General features: G+C 40.0%; 1 protein-coding gene across 1 annotated transcript; it reads right to left on the reverse strand.

The window, feature by feature from the left end:
* Window positions 1-3,945: 3,945 nt before the first annotated feature.
* On the reverse strand, window positions 3,946-21,486 carry PPIL4 (peptidylprolyl isomerase (cyclophilin)-like 4). The gene is made up of 12 exons (XM_008948576.1): window positions 21,427-21,486; window positions 21,267-21,331; window positions 19,527-19,644; window positions 18,464-18,606; window positions 18,010-18,106; window positions 16,463-16,579; window positions 14,483-14,607; window positions 12,154-12,220; window positions 11,206-11,317; window positions 9,531-9,627; window positions 8,751-8,889; window positions 3,946-4,164 (listed from the first exon to the last, which is right to left on the reverse strand). The coding sequence occupies exons 2-12, from the start codon at window positions 21,299-21,301 to the stop codon at window positions 3,946-3,948; spliced, it is 1,269 nt and encodes a 422-aa protein (XP_008946824.1). The 5' UTR covers window positions 21,302-21,331; window positions 21,427-21,486.
* Window positions 21,487-21,699: the final 213 nt, after the last annotated feature.

Genomic DNA, 21,699 nt, shown 5'->3' on the forward strand with positions numbered 1-21,699 from the left:
CCTGGGTTTATGGTTGGGGAGTTCCATACACACCCTCATGATCTTTGAGAAAAGAAACAGGAAGCCATCAGCAAGAAGGCTGGCAGCCATCAGGCAGAGCAGACACCAGGGTGAACACAGGGCTGTCATGAGTGTCACAGGGTAACTGCTTACTGTGCCACCCATCCCAGAAGACTAACCACTTGTGTGCAGTCCTTGTGCTACTTCTACTGAGTTGTGGGAGGTCCATGGGATTAAAGAGCTATCTCTGTTGCAAAAGCCTCTCTCATGTGCCTTTACTACTTCAAGACCAGATCCCATTCATAACATGGTTTTGGTGAAGATCTCAAGTCTGCAGAAAGCTGCAGAAAGCTACAGAGAACTAAAGGAACTGCAGTGTATGGCTCCAGAATAGGTCCCTAACTTCCTCTTATCCTACGAATACAACAGTTTAGAGTCTACATCATGTTTTTTCATTATTTCCCTTAAGATGAATAGGAATAGAAAACTTTAAGGAGCTAGATTTTAATCCTTTAAGCCCTGAGCAGAAAGCCTAAAGCAGAGTTCACCTTCAAACAGGCTAAGTCCAAGTGAAGAAGCTGATGTTTCTGCTGCAACACTTTCAATGTTCTTCTCAACATTGTGGAGGAAGGTGGGGTTTTTTTGTTCTGTTCTGTTTTTTAACTACCACAAATACCAAAGGTCAATACTGAAAGTGAGGCTGGAGACAGCACTGACGAAAAGGAAACGAGGATAGGGAAGTGTGAACTCTAATTAGAACAGAACAAGTCAGCTCTCCAACTCACGGATCATGAAAAGTCCTGTCTGCTCCAACACCTCTGGCGGGACAGCAAGAGCAGGAAATGTTCATGGTTGCAGCTGACCACACGGCTTGTTCACGTCGTCCCCAGAAGAACCCCACGTACACAACCCCAACGTCTGCTAACCACAGTGGTAAACCTCATCTAACGCAGAGCTCTTGGCAGCCCCTGTGAGGCAGGTGAACCACGACCCCTCCAGAGGGAGCAGAGTAGCCGAGAAACGCAGTCTTAGTGAGGAGCAGCACCTAAAGCTTGCCTCCAAACAGGGAGCTGTTGTGCTGTCATTTAATCACCTATTAAAATCACCTGGTTTTTGAACATTCACGTTTGACAAGTTTCATCTTAAAAATATAAACAGGTAATTTCATACATCTGAAGATACTGGGTATATTTTTAAAGCACTAAGGCATATTGATAATCAAACTTGAAACCTTTTGGACCTATTTATTTTTTAACCCTTTAGTCTGAAGACTTTGACCAGCAATACAAATTGACTCTTTACTTCCATAGACTACCCTGACTCTTTACTTCCATAGACTACCCACAAAAAAATTCAGTTCTCAAGCATTTACTTGTGAGGAAAAAAAGCCATTTCTGCTGTAGAGATGTGAGTACATTCACCTGAAACAGTGTCTGTTTCTAAACATTAAGATGTTCTCTATGTCCTAGAGGTGGTTGAGACTTGCTGAAGCCTAGGAGTGCCTGCTGAGACTCTTCAGACCCTTAAGTCACTTTTATCGCATTTCTAAGAGGAACTCTGGTGTTCAGCAAGAATTCAGCTTTTTCTCAGAGTGGAAGCTTTTCTTCTCTTTTTATGTCTGCCATTTCCTAAAAGCAGCAAGAACTCAATTGGTCTACTACCTCCACATCCTTGTCAAATTTGGCCAGTGTTTTTGGCATATTAAAGCTGTGGTGTGGAAAAGAACAACTGAGGCTAGTATGACAGAGAAAACCTTGTTTCTTTATGAAAGCAGGCTAAAACCATTGAGAGCTAGAGAAAACCTACAGCCTCAGCAGCACTCTCCCAAACTGGATCTTCTCAGTGACATCCAGTGATAGGACAAGGGTCAATGGGTACCAGCTGGATCATAGGTGGTTTCAGGTATACATAAGGAAAAACTTCTTCACAGTGACAGAGCACTGGAACAAGCTGTCCAGAGAAGTTGTGGAGTCTCTTCTGGAGACATTCAAAACCCATCTGGATGTGTTCCGGCGTGACCTGCTCTGGCAAGGGGGTTGAACTAGATGATCTTTCAAGGCCCCTTCCAATTCCTAACGTTCTGTGATCATATCCTGGCCTAGTACAGTTCTTTGGAAGCCTTCTTATGCCCAGATTGAAGAAACTTTCTTGACAAGGAAAAGTGAGTAGTTCTGAGCCCCAGGCTCTGCTGCCAGACTCCCAGGAGCAGCATTCCTGTTTACTCCTCCTCTGGGACAGAGGGCCCTGCACGCTTGCTCAGACTCTGCAAGGATGGCACTGGCCCCTGGCAAGTGCCCAGCGGCTTAGGAACGTTCTGTCAGGAGACAGGGTAGATGCTGCTGGAAGGCACATTCCTGTACACAATGCCCTCTTCATCCCCGCTCCCTGGGGTCTGGGCACTCTAGGCATCTGGCCTGGTCTGCTCAGTCAGAATTTTTGTGCCACAGAGTAAAGAGCTGCTTTTGTTCCTTTAGTACCAGCCTTCCCCTTGGAGCTTCTTAATCAGAAGTTCACTTTCTGCATACAGTCCATCCAAACGCTCTGGCCAGGCACAGCTACTGGCCCTCCAGGACAGACTCATTTGCAGCCACCTTTCTTGGCTGCCCTGAATTTCAGATGTAGTCTTTGTCCCGCAAATCACACTGATACTGAGGGTATCAAGGTATGAGATGTATCTTACGACATCTCACAATCAGACACTACAGCAAGTATTACAGAAAAAAACACAATCACAAAACAAAACAAAACAAGTTACATTTATTCATCAAAGCAGACTGCCTGTGAGCCATCACACATTCCATGGAGGGGAAGACAAGAGAAATACTATTCCTCATGTCTCTCCACCTCTCCTAACAATGCAAGATCTCTCCTCCTCTGGAGGAGGAGGACATACATGCTCTTAAAGTGTATGCATGCCAGCTAACACAGTTTAAATGGTGAGGAGCAAGCAAGGTATTTAAGAACCTGCCGACTTTCAAGAAGACCCAAGTTCTGGTATCATGACCTGCCTTCCGCTGTAGATGAAGAGTTATTAACTGACCTAATTTTGCCACAGAAGCTGAAAATTAATCCCATCTAGGTTTGGCAAATACAATGCAAGTTACAAATTTTGCTTTTCTGCTAATCTTGCTAATAGCAACTTTCTTCTTCCTTACACACCCAAAATAACCTGCCTGACATGAGAGCAGCTGGATCCCCCTGACACTACAGAGGCCAGATCTTTAACAGACAGGCCTGCAGACAGGCCAAGTATCAAGCCCATCTCTGTTCTGGGAGGTGTCCTCCAGCAATGCCACACAGCCAAGCCACCTGTAAGTAAGTGAGCAAGTAAGTGCAAGTGCCCCAGCATGGTCCAGCCCTTCCATGGCCCTTGCAAGCAGTGCAGCCCTGCTGCAGTGCCTCTCACCACTGCTGCACAGGTGGCCAGCAAACAGAGCTGGTGGGACCAAGCACCTAATTTTAAAGGAAGGAAAAAAGAGGTCTGCGTATTCATATACAAACGGTACCTGCCAACTCTCTGGAAGGAATGTGTACAGCGCATTTCTGTCTCCCCAGGTCTTCTAATCACACTCATTACCATAGCATCTGAAAGTGCTGAAAGGTAAACACAACCTCCTTATAGAAAGGACGTCTGTCCTGCAAGTCTCTTCAGAGTAGAGAAGGGCAATTCACTTACTAGTGCATGCTTTTGTTTCCAAGAAGCTTTAGAAAACATTCCTTATCCGAGGCTCAAATAATTTGACTGATGTGAAATATTTTATTGAAACCACCTTTTTGGAATCAAGGCTTACTCTGACAGTCATACATTGGGCATTCATAGAATTGTAAGGCCAACCTGCCAACAGAAGGCAATCACTTCTATCCAGTGGCTGCACATCCATTTGAGAGAGTGCTGAAAATGCTGAAGAAAACATATTTTTAGTTCCTTTCTCTTTTCTTTGTCCTTCATCTATACTTGGACCTCTCTTTGTCTTTTGATTTCTTAGGACTTCTGCTTCTGTCTGCTTTCCTCTCCCAGTCTCGGAAGTCGTCTCTGTGTTTGTCCTTCTGCCTGCTGTGAGCATGGTCTCTCTCTTGAGACCGGCTGCGGCTCCGGTGCCTGTCTTTCTTCTCGCTCTTTGCCTTCTCCCTGCTTCCTTCTCCTTCATGTTTTCCATCCAAACCCTGTTAAAGGAATGGGAAGACATGCAGTTATGGACGAAAGGGGAAAGCACACAAAGGCATGAAGAGGACTGATCAAGCATGGTTGGTTCCTTTTCTAAGGCTGGCACTACCTGAAACAGATTCACATCCAGGACGATCTGAAAAAGGTAAAACAAAAAAAAAACCCACCGTATCTGTAAAAGTAAGTCTACAGCTTTTGCCAGCATTTATGGAAAAAAGTATGGCTGCCAGGCCTGCTACTGCTTGTACTTCTTAAGGACCTTTAGCAAAAATGAGTTGTATCAGATATTCAACTCAGATGGATACTATTGAGCTCTTCATAAGCAATTCAAATCCATGCAAGCTGGATTTGAATTTTGACTTTTTATCTAAGCAATGCAACTATTCCAGTCACAGGTTCCACTTCCAGCCCCACAGGCACTCCAGTGCTATGAAGATGCAGGACACTTTTTAAGATCTGCCCGTAATAATCTTTAATGGCCTAAATTCTAGGCTTCAGAAAAATGAACAACACTGTTACAGAGAGCAACTACACACATGCAAACTGCCTTTAGAATGACACAGCTAATGCTGAAATACCAGGGCTATGATAAGCAACATAAATCCCCTGGGAACAATACACACATCAGTAACCACAGATTTGACCTCTGCCTACATAACCAAAAATTTCTGCCACTGCTGGGTACAGTAATCTCACTGGTGGCCAAATGTTTATTCCATATCTTTACTGTGAAATTTTATTTCAGTACAGACTTTAAAATCTAAATCCACCAAAAAGAAGTGGTGCTTTCAGCTATTTCTAAGTGCTTTGTCCATTCCACTTCAGAAGAGCCATGTTACTCTTGTACCCAAAAGTCTCAGCCTCCATATGTTTGAGCAAGAAGACAAGCAGCTTGCTGAAAGGATTAAACAAAAGTCAATGAGCACGGAGCCAGCTAAGCACAGTGACCTTCACAGAAGCATTTTAGGTACAGGCATGCAGGGCAAGTCTGAAAGTGCCACAAAAAGGTCACCACAGTAGCTAATATAATCACAATGTAAAGAAAAACAAATGTAGTAATATGAATTAACAGAATTAATTGCATCTTACTTCCCTCCTCAAATCAGTTATATTTCCCCTTAATAAGATTTTACCTTTCTAAAGTCTTTAGCATAGAAAACGGCCCATTTTTTAAACACACTAAAATACTAAAAATGACAGTATACTGAAATAAAATCTGTTATGCCCTATGCAAGCCAGAAACATGGTGTTTTCCCATTGGAAGAGGAAGAAAAAAATCCTACTTAAAAACGGGCTCTCTCTTACTGGTGAAGTCCAGATCCCTGGATCCAGGAACACAGCCTCTCATCAGCCAATGATTAAGTGATGATCACCCCAACCCCTAATCCAGCACTGTGCTAGTAAACACACATAAAGAAGGAAATATGGAAAGAGGGAAAGACACTTCTCTGAAAGTTGGCTGGCTTTGCCAAAATTACTACCTTGCCCAACAGCAGTTTCAGGTAATTCAGCTAGAAATATGATGACTACAAAAGTAGAATAAATATGCCACCTAAATACACATTAAACACACAAGTTAAAGGTTAAAAGGAGCAAACGAGTAGGCAGAGCCTTTTCAGGATGGACATTTTCATCAAACTGAATGACCCTGAATATAAAGTGAATAAGTGTCCAATAAGCAGTAAGAGCAGGAAATTAAAACTAGAAAAATCAGTTTTCTCTGCCAAAACCATGTGCTACAGAAACACAAAAGTCAGAAAGTCCCTGTCTAACAAAAATCCATTGGATAGGCTATACCCCTCCAAAGAGATTCTCACCTGAAAAAATAACCAAAAATAAAAAATAAATCCAAGGAACAAAAAAACACAGAGAAAACTGGAAAGGCATCACAGTCATAATACAAATCTCAAGCTGAAGCATGGAAGCATGACCTGTATTCAAAAAAAGACTCTACCAAATTCTACTCATAAACCCACAAGGTAGAACAGTCTCTTGCTCCACACCCACATCCTGTTACCTACTAAAAGCAAGCCACAGCACTGTACCTCTTCTGCCCTCTGGAATCAAGTCAAACAGTGTAAGATTCAAAAATATATTCTTAAAACATCAACACAGAGGCTGAAGATTCGGGAAACGGGTGTCAAACTAAGAAAAGAATGAGTCAAAATATACTATAAGAAAAAGAAAAAAAAATCAAACCAGCAAGAGAACTGAAAAACAACTCAACATCATGGAAACTATTCGGAAAATAAAATGCCTTCAAGTCATAGCTGGAGCTGGCAGCACAAACTGCAGTTTCAGTTGCCAGAACTTCCCATTATAAGACCTCATTCTCTGTTAATTAAAATCCCTGCCACACTAGGTGCTCAGGATGGAAGTTTATGTGTGAAGCATGTCTATTGTGGTCTTTGGTCCATCAGTTGTGGAAGGTCTGGTGATGTTTTGGTTTAAAGGTCTTACCTCAAATATACTCTGCTTTTTCCAAATCGTGTTAAGGGAAAATGCCTTGTTTGTCTATACTAAAAATGCTACCATTCATCAAAAATTTTCCATACTGTTATGCTTTGTGCTGGCCTCTGTGTTCACACTGAACATACTGTGCCTCAAGAACATGCTTCCTGGCCCTATCCTTGTACAAGTTTCCCAGGTTATGTTCAAATTATAAATCAAAAAATAACAAAAAAAAAAAAATTACAAAGATTCCATTTTCTACACGCTAAACAGGATTTATCAGCTATGTTGCCTGCAGGTTTCATTTGGAAAGGGCCATGCCCAAGACACTGAATCACTAAATGAGACTGAGTACACTGCCCTGTATGTACATAGTATACAGCACACAGTAATGAGAATATTCAAGTGCAGACACATTAAAATTCTCCACAGAAAATTGTTTTCAGAGCTCTGAAAAGGATCTGCATTGCTTGCCATCAGAGAATAGAAGTAAGCCTCCATCTGTGATTTTGGGCATGAGAAGGCTAAGCTATTTACACTCAAAGAGGTAAAGGTGAGCAACAGAGAGGAAATCAGTGGGAAAGAAGATAGCAGAATACAATGGCAATAGACTGCTGGAAAACACCACAATAGGTACAGACTACTAAATCACAAAAAGATGTAGAGTCAAGCACTAGAAAATACTCTTTTCCAGAACCTGGAAATAGCACCAGGAATCCCTCTGTCCTCCTGTTTTCACACTATGACATCCACTACTGATGTGTCTCCCAGTCCCCCTGTAACAATCCTAACAGAGGTCAGCAGCCAGTTGCTGCCAGTACCTGCTGCACCACCCGCAGCGGTGGAGGCAGATGAATGATTTAAAATGTTCCCTGCTGGTAATGTGTGATCAGCCAGTGCCACACATGTCATTCCTGAACCATCAAAACTAAAGATTACTGACAGAAATATGTGTTTCAAAAATGTTAAAAACTATGTCAATCAGCCAAAAAGACAGGAGGCAGTCTAAACCAACCTTATTCCAGATCTCTTGTATGTATATGCTCCAATCAGGATTTTAATTATCGGAAGAAGGTCGTGCCCCCCCCGCCAGAGGATCACGACTGAGTTAGTGTAAGAAAAAAGACAAAAAGACTTGTACCACGAATGAGCAATAACGCTCACTGGGGGGACCGAAAATAATTTAATTGCTCATTTGCATAAGGAAAGCTATTTTTACCATCACAGCAACAAGTGATGCAATGGAACGAGAGCATCGCGTATGCTCTCTGCACGCAGAACTTAAAACTGTACTCAAAACTCAGGCCAGGACAATGGCTGGAACCTTATCGCCTTCTGCAAAGTTGCTAGGAGGCAGCTTTGTTCTCACTCATAAAGCTTGCACTGTTAAAATATTGAGGTTTGTGTTTTTTCAGCATAGCTCAATTCTTCCTAGCACTCACACTTCAATGGTGGTTGACCCTCCACTTTGTCATTACAGAAGTTTCTTCCATCAAACATCACCATCTTGACTACCCCAGCTTCACAGAATGTGAGAAGCTGACCTGTCAGGCAGCAGTGAACTAACAGATGACAGCCCTGCTGCCTCTGACGACCTCCTCCACAGCCACACGTCTTACAGCACTGCATGCTTCCACAACATGGATGCGACCAAACCTGCATGCAGATTTTACACAAATGCCTCCAGAACAGTTAAGGAAAAATTAAAAAAGATAATGCAAAGAAACTGCATTTCCAATTCCATAAGCAAAAAAGCCAACACACGTTGGTCTGGCAAGAACATGAGAAACAGCTTGTATTCAAGAAATATGTTTAACTACTAGTTTATGACTGGGAATATGTAGAACAACAGGTTCAAAGTGCTGAAGATCTCCTACTTTATGAGAGGCTACATTGGCTCTTCAGGATGTTTTGGCAAAAAGCCATTAAGACATGCCAAGCTTCAAAAGTCAAGAAGACAGGGAAAGCCCCTTTCATAATCAGATACTAACATCAGCATTCTGTACGTTTACAACTGCTGTGTTTTATGGGACTTTGCACACTGTGTCCTCAGTTCAAGATCAGATTTTTTTTTCTGGCTTCTATTAGGAGCAAAATAAACAGGTACAAAGTTAATGCATGAAGAGGTACATACCTTAGATTTTTTTGTCCTCCTGTCATCCTCTTCATCTTCAGAATGGTGGTGCTTTTTCTTTTTCTGTTTTTTAGCCAAGTGTGACTGACTTGTTCGAGACTCTTCTACATCCTCATCCAGCACAAGGTCATACTTGGCACTGATAGTGTTGGTTAAGGGCACATCTGTTACTTCATATCAATAAACAATAGAACATATAAGCTCGTGAAGCAAACAAATCCCTTGTTTATGGGACCAGGTTTACCAAGACTTACCATGTATTTCATTCAGAGCAGCATCGTACACATTGAAAAAAAATGTCAGCTGTGCTAAAATGACTGAATTCTGTCCTATCAAACAGAGCAGGCAGGTCCCCATTCTCCTTTTTCTTCTACCTGTGGATATATGAATACGCTACGGTCTTCTTTTCTCTCAGGCTCACCACAAGCAAAGCATCATCTCAATGCATGATTTAGTTACTGCTACGGTCTCATTTTGGATGCAGCAGGTCCCCCCTGACACTACTTAAAACTGCCATCCCATACATCGTTCCAGGGCTGTAGACTGGGAACATTATTTACCTGCACACAACACAGAAGTGAAACAGCACATTCTGATTTGGCTAAAGTCATTGAAGTCATCAAATGAAGAAGGCGAAATGCTTAATTCCCTCTCAAACATCAAACGTTATATGAGGCAGCAGCAAACAGCAAAGCATTTGGCAAGCTTTAAGAATAAGAAGTCTTTTCCAGGCTGAACTATACTTAGTTCAAAAAAATACCTTTGACAAGAAAAGGATACTCCTGCTTCGGTTTTGCCTTCTCTTTCAGAGCAAGTTTTGAAGGTCTGTCACGTTCTTTTTCATACTCTTTGAAATCATCCTTGGTATACCGCCCACCTGTCCACAGAAAAATACATTCAATTCCCTCCAAGTAAAAAACAAAAAAACCCAACAAAACAAAACAAACAACTAAGACCCACACCTATCATTAAGTTCTTCTGAATTTAAGGGCTCTTCCTAACCATACAGAGATGCATAGCAAGATACAGTTCCAGTTACTCGGGATAACACAGTAGAGCAGAGTAGGACAAGTTGTGATTTTCTGTCCTTCTCTTGCTTGCAGATTCTATTAAACAACATAAGGCTTTCTCCTCTTTAACGGCCAGTGGAGACAACACACGGGCAGGATGACAAAAGAGGATTCAGCAACTGTTTTAGTCCCACTTTGATTACAGGTCCTATATCACACTACCTAAAATTCTGTTACCATGAAAGCCTACAGACTATTCTAACTATTGAGTAACTTTTTGCTCTGTGCTGCACAAAGGGAAATTTGAGACAGCTAGAGCTTAAGAACTCAAATGGAATACTATTAAAAAAAAAATTTGTCGTGTCTCGATTTAAAAAGGAACAAGACAGATTTCATTTTTCACCCATTCACTTGAAAGTACCAGCTCCAAGATGAATAAGCTGTTCTACGGTAACATGCTGCCCTCTCACGGACATACTTCAAACTGCAACATTAACTGGCTAGGTCAAAAACGGCTACTGGAAGTGGAATGACACAGCTTCCCCTAGGTCGTTTTCTGGGCACCATCTAAGTACAATAAGATAACAACATAGTCAACTTTCAAGCATTTATGACAATTTAGACCTAAATCGCCCAGATCAATAAAAGTTTTCCATGTAGTCAGTTAGTACAGGATGCACTGCAGAGCATAATATAATTACAAACCCATCTCAACTCTCTTCAGGACAAGTTCTAGTACCTCAGTGTCCATGACTAGTGCCCAGACAGGGGAAATCACACGCAAACAACTGAGGGCTGACTGTGTTTTTAGGTGAAGACACACAAGAACACCACCACTGCCAAGTACAGTTACCTGCTCAAGTCCCATGTTTTCCTCACGTCCCCAGGAACCAAACCACCAACTCTCCCACAATCTTTTTCTCCCAAAACATCCCCAAATATCTGAAAATGGCGTTTTATAACATACCACTTGTTGCGCAACATGTTTGACCGACAGGAGGTGAAGAGGGGAAATCCCTGGCCTGAATACTGACTTTTTGTTGTATACATACAACTGTCATACAGTGAATAAAGAAACTAGAAAAAAACAATGTACTGCCATGTTGTTTTGCTAACAAGTAATATAAAAACCCCATCATTTTTAAAGCTTGAGAGGAACAAATTCTTTGGTGGCAAAAATACATCCAATAAAAAGGTAATTCATGGCCATGTAACATTAGTATAACAGTAGTAAACTCTTCTACTTCTATGGAACAAGTGAAGAGGAGAGCTAGGACTTGCATTGTCCTAGCTATTCCTATTTATTACAGTACCAGGAAACTATATATACTTGAAGATGAGATGACCTGAACTCGTAACAACTGTTTGTCTTTATAGAATACTGAACAGTTTCAAGTTGTGGCGTATTAAGTTATGAAGGCCAAAAAAATCACAGGCATACCGACCTTTGCCCTTCCACTTAATCTTTGCAACAGACTGGCTAAAATCCACATGTATCCGTCTGTCATCTATCAGCACGTTGTCCATTTTGAAGTAGGCTTTCTCACAGTCCTCCTCCTGATATCAGTGTTTCCAAAAAAATTTTAGTCATCATTATTTCATAGGAATATTAACTGAAGAGCTCAAACACAAACTGCTTAACAGCATACTTTTTTTTCCCTAAAATTGCCTGAAGCATAGCAGTTCTTGCATTGTACCATTTCAAAAGAAATAGCTACGCTTTGCCCAAATGTCAGCATTTCTCACTCCAATTCTTCAGCTCATGTCACTATTTTAAAAATTTGCCAGTTCATACATAATACACTCAAAATAAAGGATAACAACTAATAAAAGCTCCGTTTTAAGTACATAAGTAGGCTAAAGAAAAATGAGAACACTTTTCCAATGTTTTCCACTCTTCCTCACAGATCAGAGAGATCAGCAGATACAAACAAGAAGCTATGCAACATCAAGAGAACTTCTACTATCAATCTCACAGTAAGAGCAGCATGCTGGTGAAGCAAGCATCCCTTACAAGCCCAACAGAGGACACTACTGTACATGATGATCCACCTTCTCTCATACAGCCTCCTCTTGAAGCATGCCTCTCTTCTCTCCTAGCATTGTTCTTTAATTCTTCAAAGTCTTAATGTCCTCTCAGGGGAAAAAAGGGGCCTCCTCCCTCTCACAGGTTTCAAGACAACCCAGGAAAAATGTATTTTCATTGCTTAATTGAATAGAGAAATATTTAAATGTTCACCTTATTTAGGACCTACAACTTCTATAATGAGGTCAGTAAGAGAAAATATTATCTATTTCACACTTGAAGATTTCAGTGTTTTTCCTCAATGGAAGTCCAACAAAACCAAACTTTTATAAGCAGAATCTACATAGAGTATACCTAAACCTCATACCTTTTCAAACTCAATGAAAGCATAACAAAGAGATTCACCAGTCTTCCAGTCTCGAATCACTTCACAGCTGAAAATTTGAAATTAAATTAAAATGTCAATACTGTTTTGGAGAAAAAAATGTATTATAGGCAAACATTGCTTAAAAGGGAGCTTAACAGTTAATAACACAAAAACAACAAAGAAAACTTGAATGTATTGTGAGGGTGTCTACACAGAAAAAATTAAAGTGTTATCACTTAAGTAGTTATTACACTTAAGTCACAAGTGGCTAATATGAAGTGTAGAACAAGGGATGAATTTCTGATGAGTGAAATAAAACCTGTGCTCCAATATTACCGTTTGTTATTCATTTTTTGCATTTCACTAATGCAGGACAAGAAATTTCATGTTCTGTTTTCTCAGTCACTTTAAGGAAAGTTTAAAGAGATGTCATATGACAAACCTTCTCTTCTTCGCAAGCACCTCTTCAGCAGCCATCTTCTTATCAGGCAGTTAGTTTACTGGGCAAAACGAAGAAGCCCGAAGTATTGAATTGGGTGTAAAATGGGAACAATAGAGCATTGCATCAGTATGACAAAACTCTTGCATAAGACATGAGAATCCTGACTATACAACGTTGAAGGATGCCAGACAGGTAACAAGGCAGGGAAATGTGGTATTAACGTGAGACCTACTGAGGTCAGACCTCCCCCATGTATGCTGAGAAAGTGCAAAACAGGATTAAGATACACAATTCAAAAGATGATCAAGAAAAAAAAAAAAATGTGTGGGGGGAAGAGAAAGAAAGAAAACCAAAACAGAAGTCATGGCTATTTAGAGAAGCTATAGGAATTCTTTCCAGCAGCCATCAGTGAGGAAGAAGGCTGGACAGTTTTGTTTCAGAACCCTCCATGAATTATTCAGAGAATCTATCTGAAAGCAGAAGGACTACAGAACAAGTACTGAACAAAATGATAGAGGAAAAAGAAAAGACCAAACGAAAACCCTATGACATCCAGAAACCACACTGAGGTTGTAAGAGTGGCAAGCAATACCCATTTCACTCACATATGCAGACACAGAGACAGGCTAGTGAAGGACACAGGAGTCTGCAGGCCTGTATGCTGTCCCTGCACAAACGGGAGGAAACAATGCAGAACAGAGTTAGTGTGCATCTGAATAAAGAGGACACACTCAGGTCCATCTGAAAAAAACTAAGAGAGGTTCTCTGGAAGAGTCAATATGCTTATGTGTGATGATGATCCACAGCCTGATGCAGTCTTTTGAAATCCCTCTGGAAATTCTAATCAACTCCTGCACCAAAGTCCCTTGGGGAAACTAAGCAGCAGTGGCTTAAGAAGCATCTCTGCGTAGACAAATGTGTGAAAGATCAGGTAAGAGTAAACAGTCACTTCTAACTGAGAAAGTAAAGAGGTCACCACTGGAGTCTGTTGATGATATTAAATTGTAAAAGTAGCAAAAATAAAGATGGAAAAAAATTGTATGAAGTTCTTCCAAGAGCAATTGAACAATGAGACAGAAAATTATATTCAACATACAGAAACGCAACAGCAAGGGGTGGGAATTCTAACTGTGCACTGTAAAAAAGAGAGAGAAAATAGCTTTAACATTCACTAGAAAAGGAGTTGAGAGCAAAGCAGGGAATATCACTGCATCACTGGAAATCTGTGATTTCTATAATACCATGGTCCTCTAAAGATGAAAACAAAAGACCTGAAAAAGGTTGAGGAAAGGGAAACAAGGGAAACTCCTCTACAAAGCCTGAGTATGTAGGCTAGTATTTTTAGGAAGAAAAAAAGATGACATTGAGGTACAGGATAGAGAGGAGTATGAAATAAGTTTCACTGCCCATGTCTCGTGATACCAGTACCAGGAGGAATCAGCTGAAACTACTAGAAGCCAAGTTCAAAGCTGAAAAATGTAGCAGGCATAAGGAACACCTTAACAAGGAGGGTTTCAGATGCCAGAATCATTTGTCGCTTTGTTCCAAACCATACATATTCCCATGGAAAAGAAAGACCCAGAGATTTTATCCAGCTGATGTAGCATCTGAGATAAAAACTGCTGGAAGGAGGAAGAGGATGGGGAGCTGGGGAGAGTACCACATGCTTGCCTTGTTAAAATGCCTGCTGGGACAGGATACTAATCTAGTTAGATCCGACTTCATGTCACCACTGCTGTGGCCTCTATCCAAATATATGCAGGCACAGCATAAATCTCCAGAGACATCTGAATATTACTTAACAGCCAAACCTAAACAGACTGGCAAGAATCAAGCTCAGTTTCAACAAAGAAAGGTGGGGGTTTTTTTGTATTTTACAATTATTACCTTTTAATGGGACCAAATCGTGAAAATATTATCTCTAGGTCTTCATCTGTGGTCACAGGATTCAGTTTACAAACAAACAGCACATTCTCTGGTGGCTTGATCTCTGCATCTGGCAAATCTCCTACCTGTGGCATACAGAAAAAGACTTTAATCACTTCTGTCTAAAGCTCTCTACATTTTTTGCCACAAGCACACTGGCAACACATCTTTTGGATGATCTCAGACACATTTCTATCACAAGAACAAAAATTAATAAAACATTTTTCCTACTCAATGTCACAAAAACAAGGTCTTCTGTAACACCTAAAAATCACCACCTATTTGCAGTTCCACCACTGGGACTTCATGAAGATCACAAATTCTTTCTGCCTTGCTTTCCCTTTAATAAATACACAGTTCCAAAAGGTGGAAGTGTACTTGTGAGACACGCTTTTCAAATCAGTGGAACTACCAGTACACTTAAATTTTTTCATCTCTTCCCTTACATAGAACACAGCTCCTTACTGCATACTACTGAAGTGCTGGGGTTAAACCCCCAGCCCTGAATGAGGGTTGGCATAGGGATGATGTTCACAACCAGGCAAGAAAGACCTTCCTGACTGGTTCTCACCCAGGGTCTGGCCAGCCTTGGGTGGGAACTGATTAGGACGTCACTACCAGGTGCCCCCACCTTCCACACTAACTTGGAAGTGGGCCAAGAAGCCAATTAGATAAGAACTGGCTCTGCTTGCAGTAGGGTTGGGAGGCTTGTTTACACAGGGGATGTGCTGTGTGGGGATTCTGGTTATCAGACGGACTCCTTGACTATTCATGGCAAGTGGAGTTTCCATGATGGCAGGGCCAGAGCATGGAGCTGTCTCTGACTCCCCACTATATAACTGGGCTCATGGCCTGGCTACTACCACTGCCTGTGACTTTGATCCTCGCTTGGCTTGCTCCCTTCTTCATGTCCACTGTGATGGGTGAGTGCATGGACTGTTCCTCCCTCTAGTTGTCTGGCACTCTGGGTCTCTGGTGTGTGATGTGTTAGTGGAGGGAAGAGTTTGACTGCTGGTCTGCCTGTTAATGATAACAGCATTTTGTGTTGGGCAAGCAATAGGCAGAACTACCTAGCAATACCCAGAGAAAATTACTCCATTGGCTCACACGCTTCACACGCCTTTTTTAGCTAACTAAAGTTTAACTTTATCTGGAAAACAAATAATCAGCCCCATCACTGCTGCAGCAAAACAAGAGCCTACATCTGCAGATCTTCTGCAATGCTGTGGCCACATCTGGATTGAACTTGCTATTAGTCTCTGCTGCATACTGTTCACCACAGATTTGAATTTGGTTTTTGTAAAGAAGTGTGACGGATTCACCCATCCTTCACACACAACAGTGTGTGTACTTTTTTATTTTTTTAAAAAAAAGACTTTAAAGCTTATTCACAATTTTTGTTATTATATTGAGTTTACAACTGCCAGTAGCTACTGAACATTGTATCTAAGAAGAACAAAGTTAAACCATATTCAATCCAACTAATCCCACAGAAGGAAAACTGCCATTACATATGTGAACAACACAACCTCAGTGCTGCTGTGTGTACTGGGAAGAGGTTATCACACATCAGCTCACCTCTCTCCCCCACACACACACACCAAACCTTGTCCAGCATTACAGATATTCAGCAGCATACTATGTATGTTACATTTTTTAACTGGATGCATCTCTAACAAGTTTTTATAAAGCCTTCACTGATCCACTTTTAATCCTGGCTTTGAAAATGAAGCATCACCAGTTTTACCAGGAAACCACTACCAGTGCTCATGCTCGATCCCTTCTACTATACCACAGATGTCTAGTAGCATAGATTCTGAGCCAGGACATCCCCATCAGGTAAGTAATTTCAAGATAAGTAGTACACGTTCTCCTGGACTTAATATAACATGCAGACATACAGAAATAACATCTAAAAGGTAAATATGGAAAGAAATTGACCATTTCCAGAAGAATGGCACGAGTTTTTGCTTCTTTTTCTGCCTGAAATTCTTCTATTTCATCTGTAGATAGTCCTTTCAAGTCATCAATTTCTTCATCTGCTCCTATTCTGCCACTCTGAAAAATTAAGGAAAAAGCTATTTATTACCAAGCCATGGCCAAAATTCTCTCTCACTTTCTAAATATTGCTTAGATGACCTCCCTCCCCACCCTCTAAGACATGAGAAATACTCAAGCACTTCATCCCTGCGGAACTGGGCTTTCATGCTGCTCTTCCCACTTAGATTCAAAAAATAAAGGCAGATGTTATTATCCTTGTGTTTCAGGCACTGTGAACTATGCGTGAAATTTCAGGCCAAATTTGAACCATATTCAGTTAGATATTCTAAATTCTTTTATATGCTCATCTCATACTGAACATCTCACCAAAACTGTCAACTCATTTCTGATCTACATAGCTCTTACTAGAAAAGAAGACAAGGAACATATCTGTGGTGTCTAATAACATTAGATACAGTGCATCACAATAGTTTTACTTTTCACACATTTAGATCTAGACAGGATTTGAGCTTTAATTTTTTTCCCCCTCATCAGCATCTCTAGAATACTGCCTTTCTTACAAACATTTCAGATACATCTGGTGTATCTCCCAGCAGGCTACGGAGAAAGAAAGCTAAGTAGAAGTCTTCAAATCTCTATGCAGTTGGCAGTGACCTGTTAAACTCCTCATACAATTTAACATATCTGAAGGTACATCAGAGATTAACCACAGTGCAGATGTATTATGGAGGCCTAATTCCAATCTTGTAGTTGTATCTATTAAGCTTAAAAATAAACAATATTCTCTCTAGTCCATTTATTCATTGCTTGAAAACAATTTCCATGCAAGGAGATAATCTCACATAGCAAGTTCTAAAATTGTATACTATGAGTAAATTAGGAATAATTACAATTATATTTCTAGCAAACTTGAACAAATACACCACAATATGCACGGCTGCAGATATAACTCAAAAAATGACCAAGACTACTTCCACTGAAACATAGTCTACTTTACATTTATAAGGAAAACAGCAGTAAGCACTTTAATATTAATACATGTTAATTGTATTTTGCCTTCTACCACGGCATCCAAAAACCCAGTAATGTGAAAGAATATTCTAAATGTTCTCCTTATCTACACCATAATCAGAGAACTAAAATATGGCTTTCCAACCTAACACCACTGTAGCCACAAGGGAGCACACCCAGTTCACCCTTTTATCCTTTTCTTGGAAGATTAAGCAGCCATATTTGATTAAACACAGCAATAGCCCTAGGTAACAGACAAGCATTTGACGTAGCAGGACTCAAACTGGTGTAGCAGAAGAGCATCTTTTCTTCTCCTATGCTAAAAATGTGTAGTTCTTTTAGGATCAGGCTTTGCCTGTCAAATCTCTACAAGCAGAATTTTTACTTTGACTAAACCTGTGCTGGCCACTAATAGGGATAGATTTATTTATTTATTTCTTCCAACATTTCCCCAAGAAGATGCCACAAACACTCACGTCTAGCTGTTCCTTAGTAGGCTCTGGTGAGCGATCAGGAACAGACAAGCCAGGTGGATCTTCAAATGGATCATCTAAAATTACCGTATGGTTTATCCTTACAGAAAACAAAATCAAGGCCAGTGTAAGTCTCATGCAGATAAAACTCTTTACCCAAGTAACAGGAAATGAGCCCCCCAGACACTCAGTTATACCTCAAACAGCCCAACATGCCCTATGCTTGTAAACAACTAGCACTGGAGCTCTTGTAAAGCCAACATAGTTGCACATTTTCTTGTTGTTGGATAGTTGTTTATCCTAGTCCTTGCTTATTTTAAGAAAAATCCTTGAATAAAAGAGTATTTAAGACACCATGTACAGGTCACCTGACACAGCTGTATTAAACTACTTTCCAAAAAATATTAATTTAACTATAACAGAGTCCGCAAAAAATGGAAGTTATAAACAGTCGCACCTGATATCCTGATATGGGATAAAATCCTTATCTACAAAGGTTTCATTAATTTTCTTCAACACATCCATGCCTTCTGTCACTTCTCCAAACACTGTATGCACACCATCAAGGTAATCCAAGTTTTCCCCTGTGGTAATGAGAAACTATGGAAGAAGATACAAAACCAGTAAATAGAAAAATTTATGGCTTGGGTTTTACCCTAGAAGAGGTACAACTCTCACTGAATTCAGTTGGAAAAAAAGCCCTCTTCCTGACAAGTGAGGAAGAAGATTAGTCTTCTTCTATCAGCTCTGAGAACATGGTGAGCCAACCTACAGCTCACATTGATTATTTAAAAAAAAAAACATCCTTTTTAAAAATTAAAACATTTGGATATTACAAATAAGGAATTTTAATACATAAAAGTGACAATGCATCTAAAATAGAATAATTTAGAAATAAAATAATTTTATGATATTAGAGCTTTAAATATATCTACAGCAAAAACTTTGTGCACATGAACAGGGACCAGCAAAGGGAATGACACTACTTTCAACAATTTATACCAGCACTGGGATAAAACCGTGAATTTACATTGTACCATTAATGCACACTTTTAGCTAATCATACACTGGAAAACTATGGTATGATTTTAGTTTCCAAACTAACATGAAGTTATAAACAGAAAATTTTAAGATTTCAAAATATCATTACCTAACTTTTCACTTCCATTTAACTACAGGATTTTTTCCTGCCCATTCTATACATTAGCAAAATTACATCAAGGTATTAAAAGAAATGAATAAACAAAGGAACAAAAAAAGCTAATGGAATGCTAACAAAGGAAATTTATGAAATTAATCTACAACAGGATTTGAATCTGATAATGTCAATCTCTTTCATGTCCATAATCAAATACCCTGGAACACCATTCAGATAATCTTATCTACGGTCAGTTTGTTATATGTCTTTTGACCCTGTGATGATGCTGATGCTATCATTGTTATGTTTCTTTTATCAATTCAAAGAATTTTCATTTTAGTTACTCAGACAGCGCTAAGACCTTCCAACACTGTATGCTGACCTGTGATCCATGCTGATCACTGCCATTGTTCACCATCGACACCGTTCCCTTCTTCTTGTGCTTAATTCTCGGCACTTTTTCTGCCTCGAAAAATCTAGCTTGATCACCATACAGCTGACTGAAAATATAAGTAGCAAACTTGTTACAAGACAAAGAAACATTAAAAGATAAGGTATGATAAATAAATGCTGCCAAACAGTAAATAAGCAATCTTTAAAATTTTTACATTGAGGCATTTCACAAAGGCTTTTTTGGGGGGGGCAGAGAGAGGTGTATTTGTAAGTTTTTAAATGCAGTATATAACACATTTCTAAGGCACAAAACAAATACAAATTTTTAATAGTAGGTTCTGTAAAAATAAGTTAATCCACACTGTAAAAATACAGTAATTCATGTCAAAAATTTCTCTTCCAAGGTACATGGAAAGCCACTAAATCTATGTGTAAGCTTAGTTCATCATACAGATAGGACTATGTATGGCAATATGAGATACACAGGATATGGCAAATTGTTAAATTATTCTCAAATTTTAAGTCCAACCCTCATACCATTCGTTTTTGTCTCACTCCATGTAACTGCTGGAGGGATGGTCAACACACATTTGCCCAAATTTAAGGACAGTGTTGTGTTTGTGTGTGTGAACTCATTTTGCTAAGCAGGCGTAGGTGTCTATGAAAAGAGGATTCAAATTAGACATCAGTTTCCTGGATAGCAATAACAGAAACTCCAATTTTGTGGACTTTAAACAGAACCTGCCACTCTCTCATCACCCTGTACTTCCCTATCTGCCATACCAGTGAGCCTCGGAAGACCAATCTTTATAAAAGAGCAGAGTATCAAAATAAACTTGATCTACCTGTCTGCAGAGGCGGGTCAGGAATGACAAGTTTACCCACCTAGACCTGCATCTGCTTAGCACAACTACACTGCCACCAGCATCACCAGAGTGGTGACCCACAGATCCATCTCTTCAGGGTTCTGTATAATAAGAGGCTGGCAGACCAGACTCACAGAAGTCAACGCTGGCCTAGTAACGCTGTCTTTGTTCAGACCAAGCTATTTATCTCTGTATGCTGCATTCCACAGAACTCCAGGCTTAGTTCTGCTCCGCAATTTTAAATCTACTTTCAAGAAAAATTTCCTAGGAATCGTGCAGAACACATGCACGTCCCTAACTTCCACCCTAACTGTTCGAATTATTTGTTCAACTTTTATGTGCACGACCACTGAAAATATATTAAAGAAGAAAGAAAAGTAATCTCCTCATACACATTTAACATGACTAAAATTAACTCATGTAAATTTTTAGAGCAACAGCATTACTTATACAGAAGAAATCAATTAAGCCTCCCACTCAGTTAAATACATTGTTACAAAAATAAAGTAGTAACAAACTACTAATGATTTCACCTTCTACAGATCACTTATACTACTTCTCTTACAAAACCAAACCTATAGTTACTTGCTAACTTTTACACAAACATAAATTTATGTACAACTTGTTAGTTGCAACCTCACTTCTAAGGTCAGAGAGAGAACACTGTGCAGAAAACAAATCTGAATTGTCAAAGGCAGCATAGGAATTAAAAAGGTATGACAAGCAAAGAACCTCATGCATCAAGGTTTTTACTTCCCATCAGCAACTCTGCCCCAAGAGAGCTGAAGACTCTAGTCTAGCTGGAAACCCTACTGCCCTATACAACTTCTCTATCAACTAAGTAACACAGAAGTTTTACTTGCCAAAATATGGATTCCCCTCCACGGCCAGTTCCCATGGGGTCACCGGTCTGTATAATAAAATCCCTCTGTCACAAAACAGAAAACATATGATATTGCTTTCATGTTTGTCAATTTAAACAAAACAAAAAGCACACAAAGAAAAGGAATTGTGACTACTCACCTGTACATTGTAAATAAGACAGTAGTTGTAGTACTTGACTTTGCAGAGCTTCAGAAAATTCAGACAGGCTGTAAGAAATTATACCAACATTTAGTAAAGAAAACCATAGATCTACTAAGTATAGATAAAACGGATATCCAGTTTAATGTGTAGGACAGTGTTTTTGGAGCAGACCCCGTTAAAAAGTATCGGCATACAACCTATAAACGCTGTGAGAAATGCTCCAAGGAGACATAACACCTTCTCCATTCCTAAAGCCCACCTCCAGCGATC

The sequence above is a fragment of the Merops nubicus genome, unplaced genomic scaffold (genome assembly GCF_000691845.1).
Source record: "Merops nubicus isolate BGI_N331 unplaced genomic scaffold, ASM69184v1 scaffold10161, whole genome shotgun sequence".
NCBI lineage: Eukaryota > Metazoa > Chordata > Aves > Coraciiformes > Meropidae > Merops > Merops nubicus.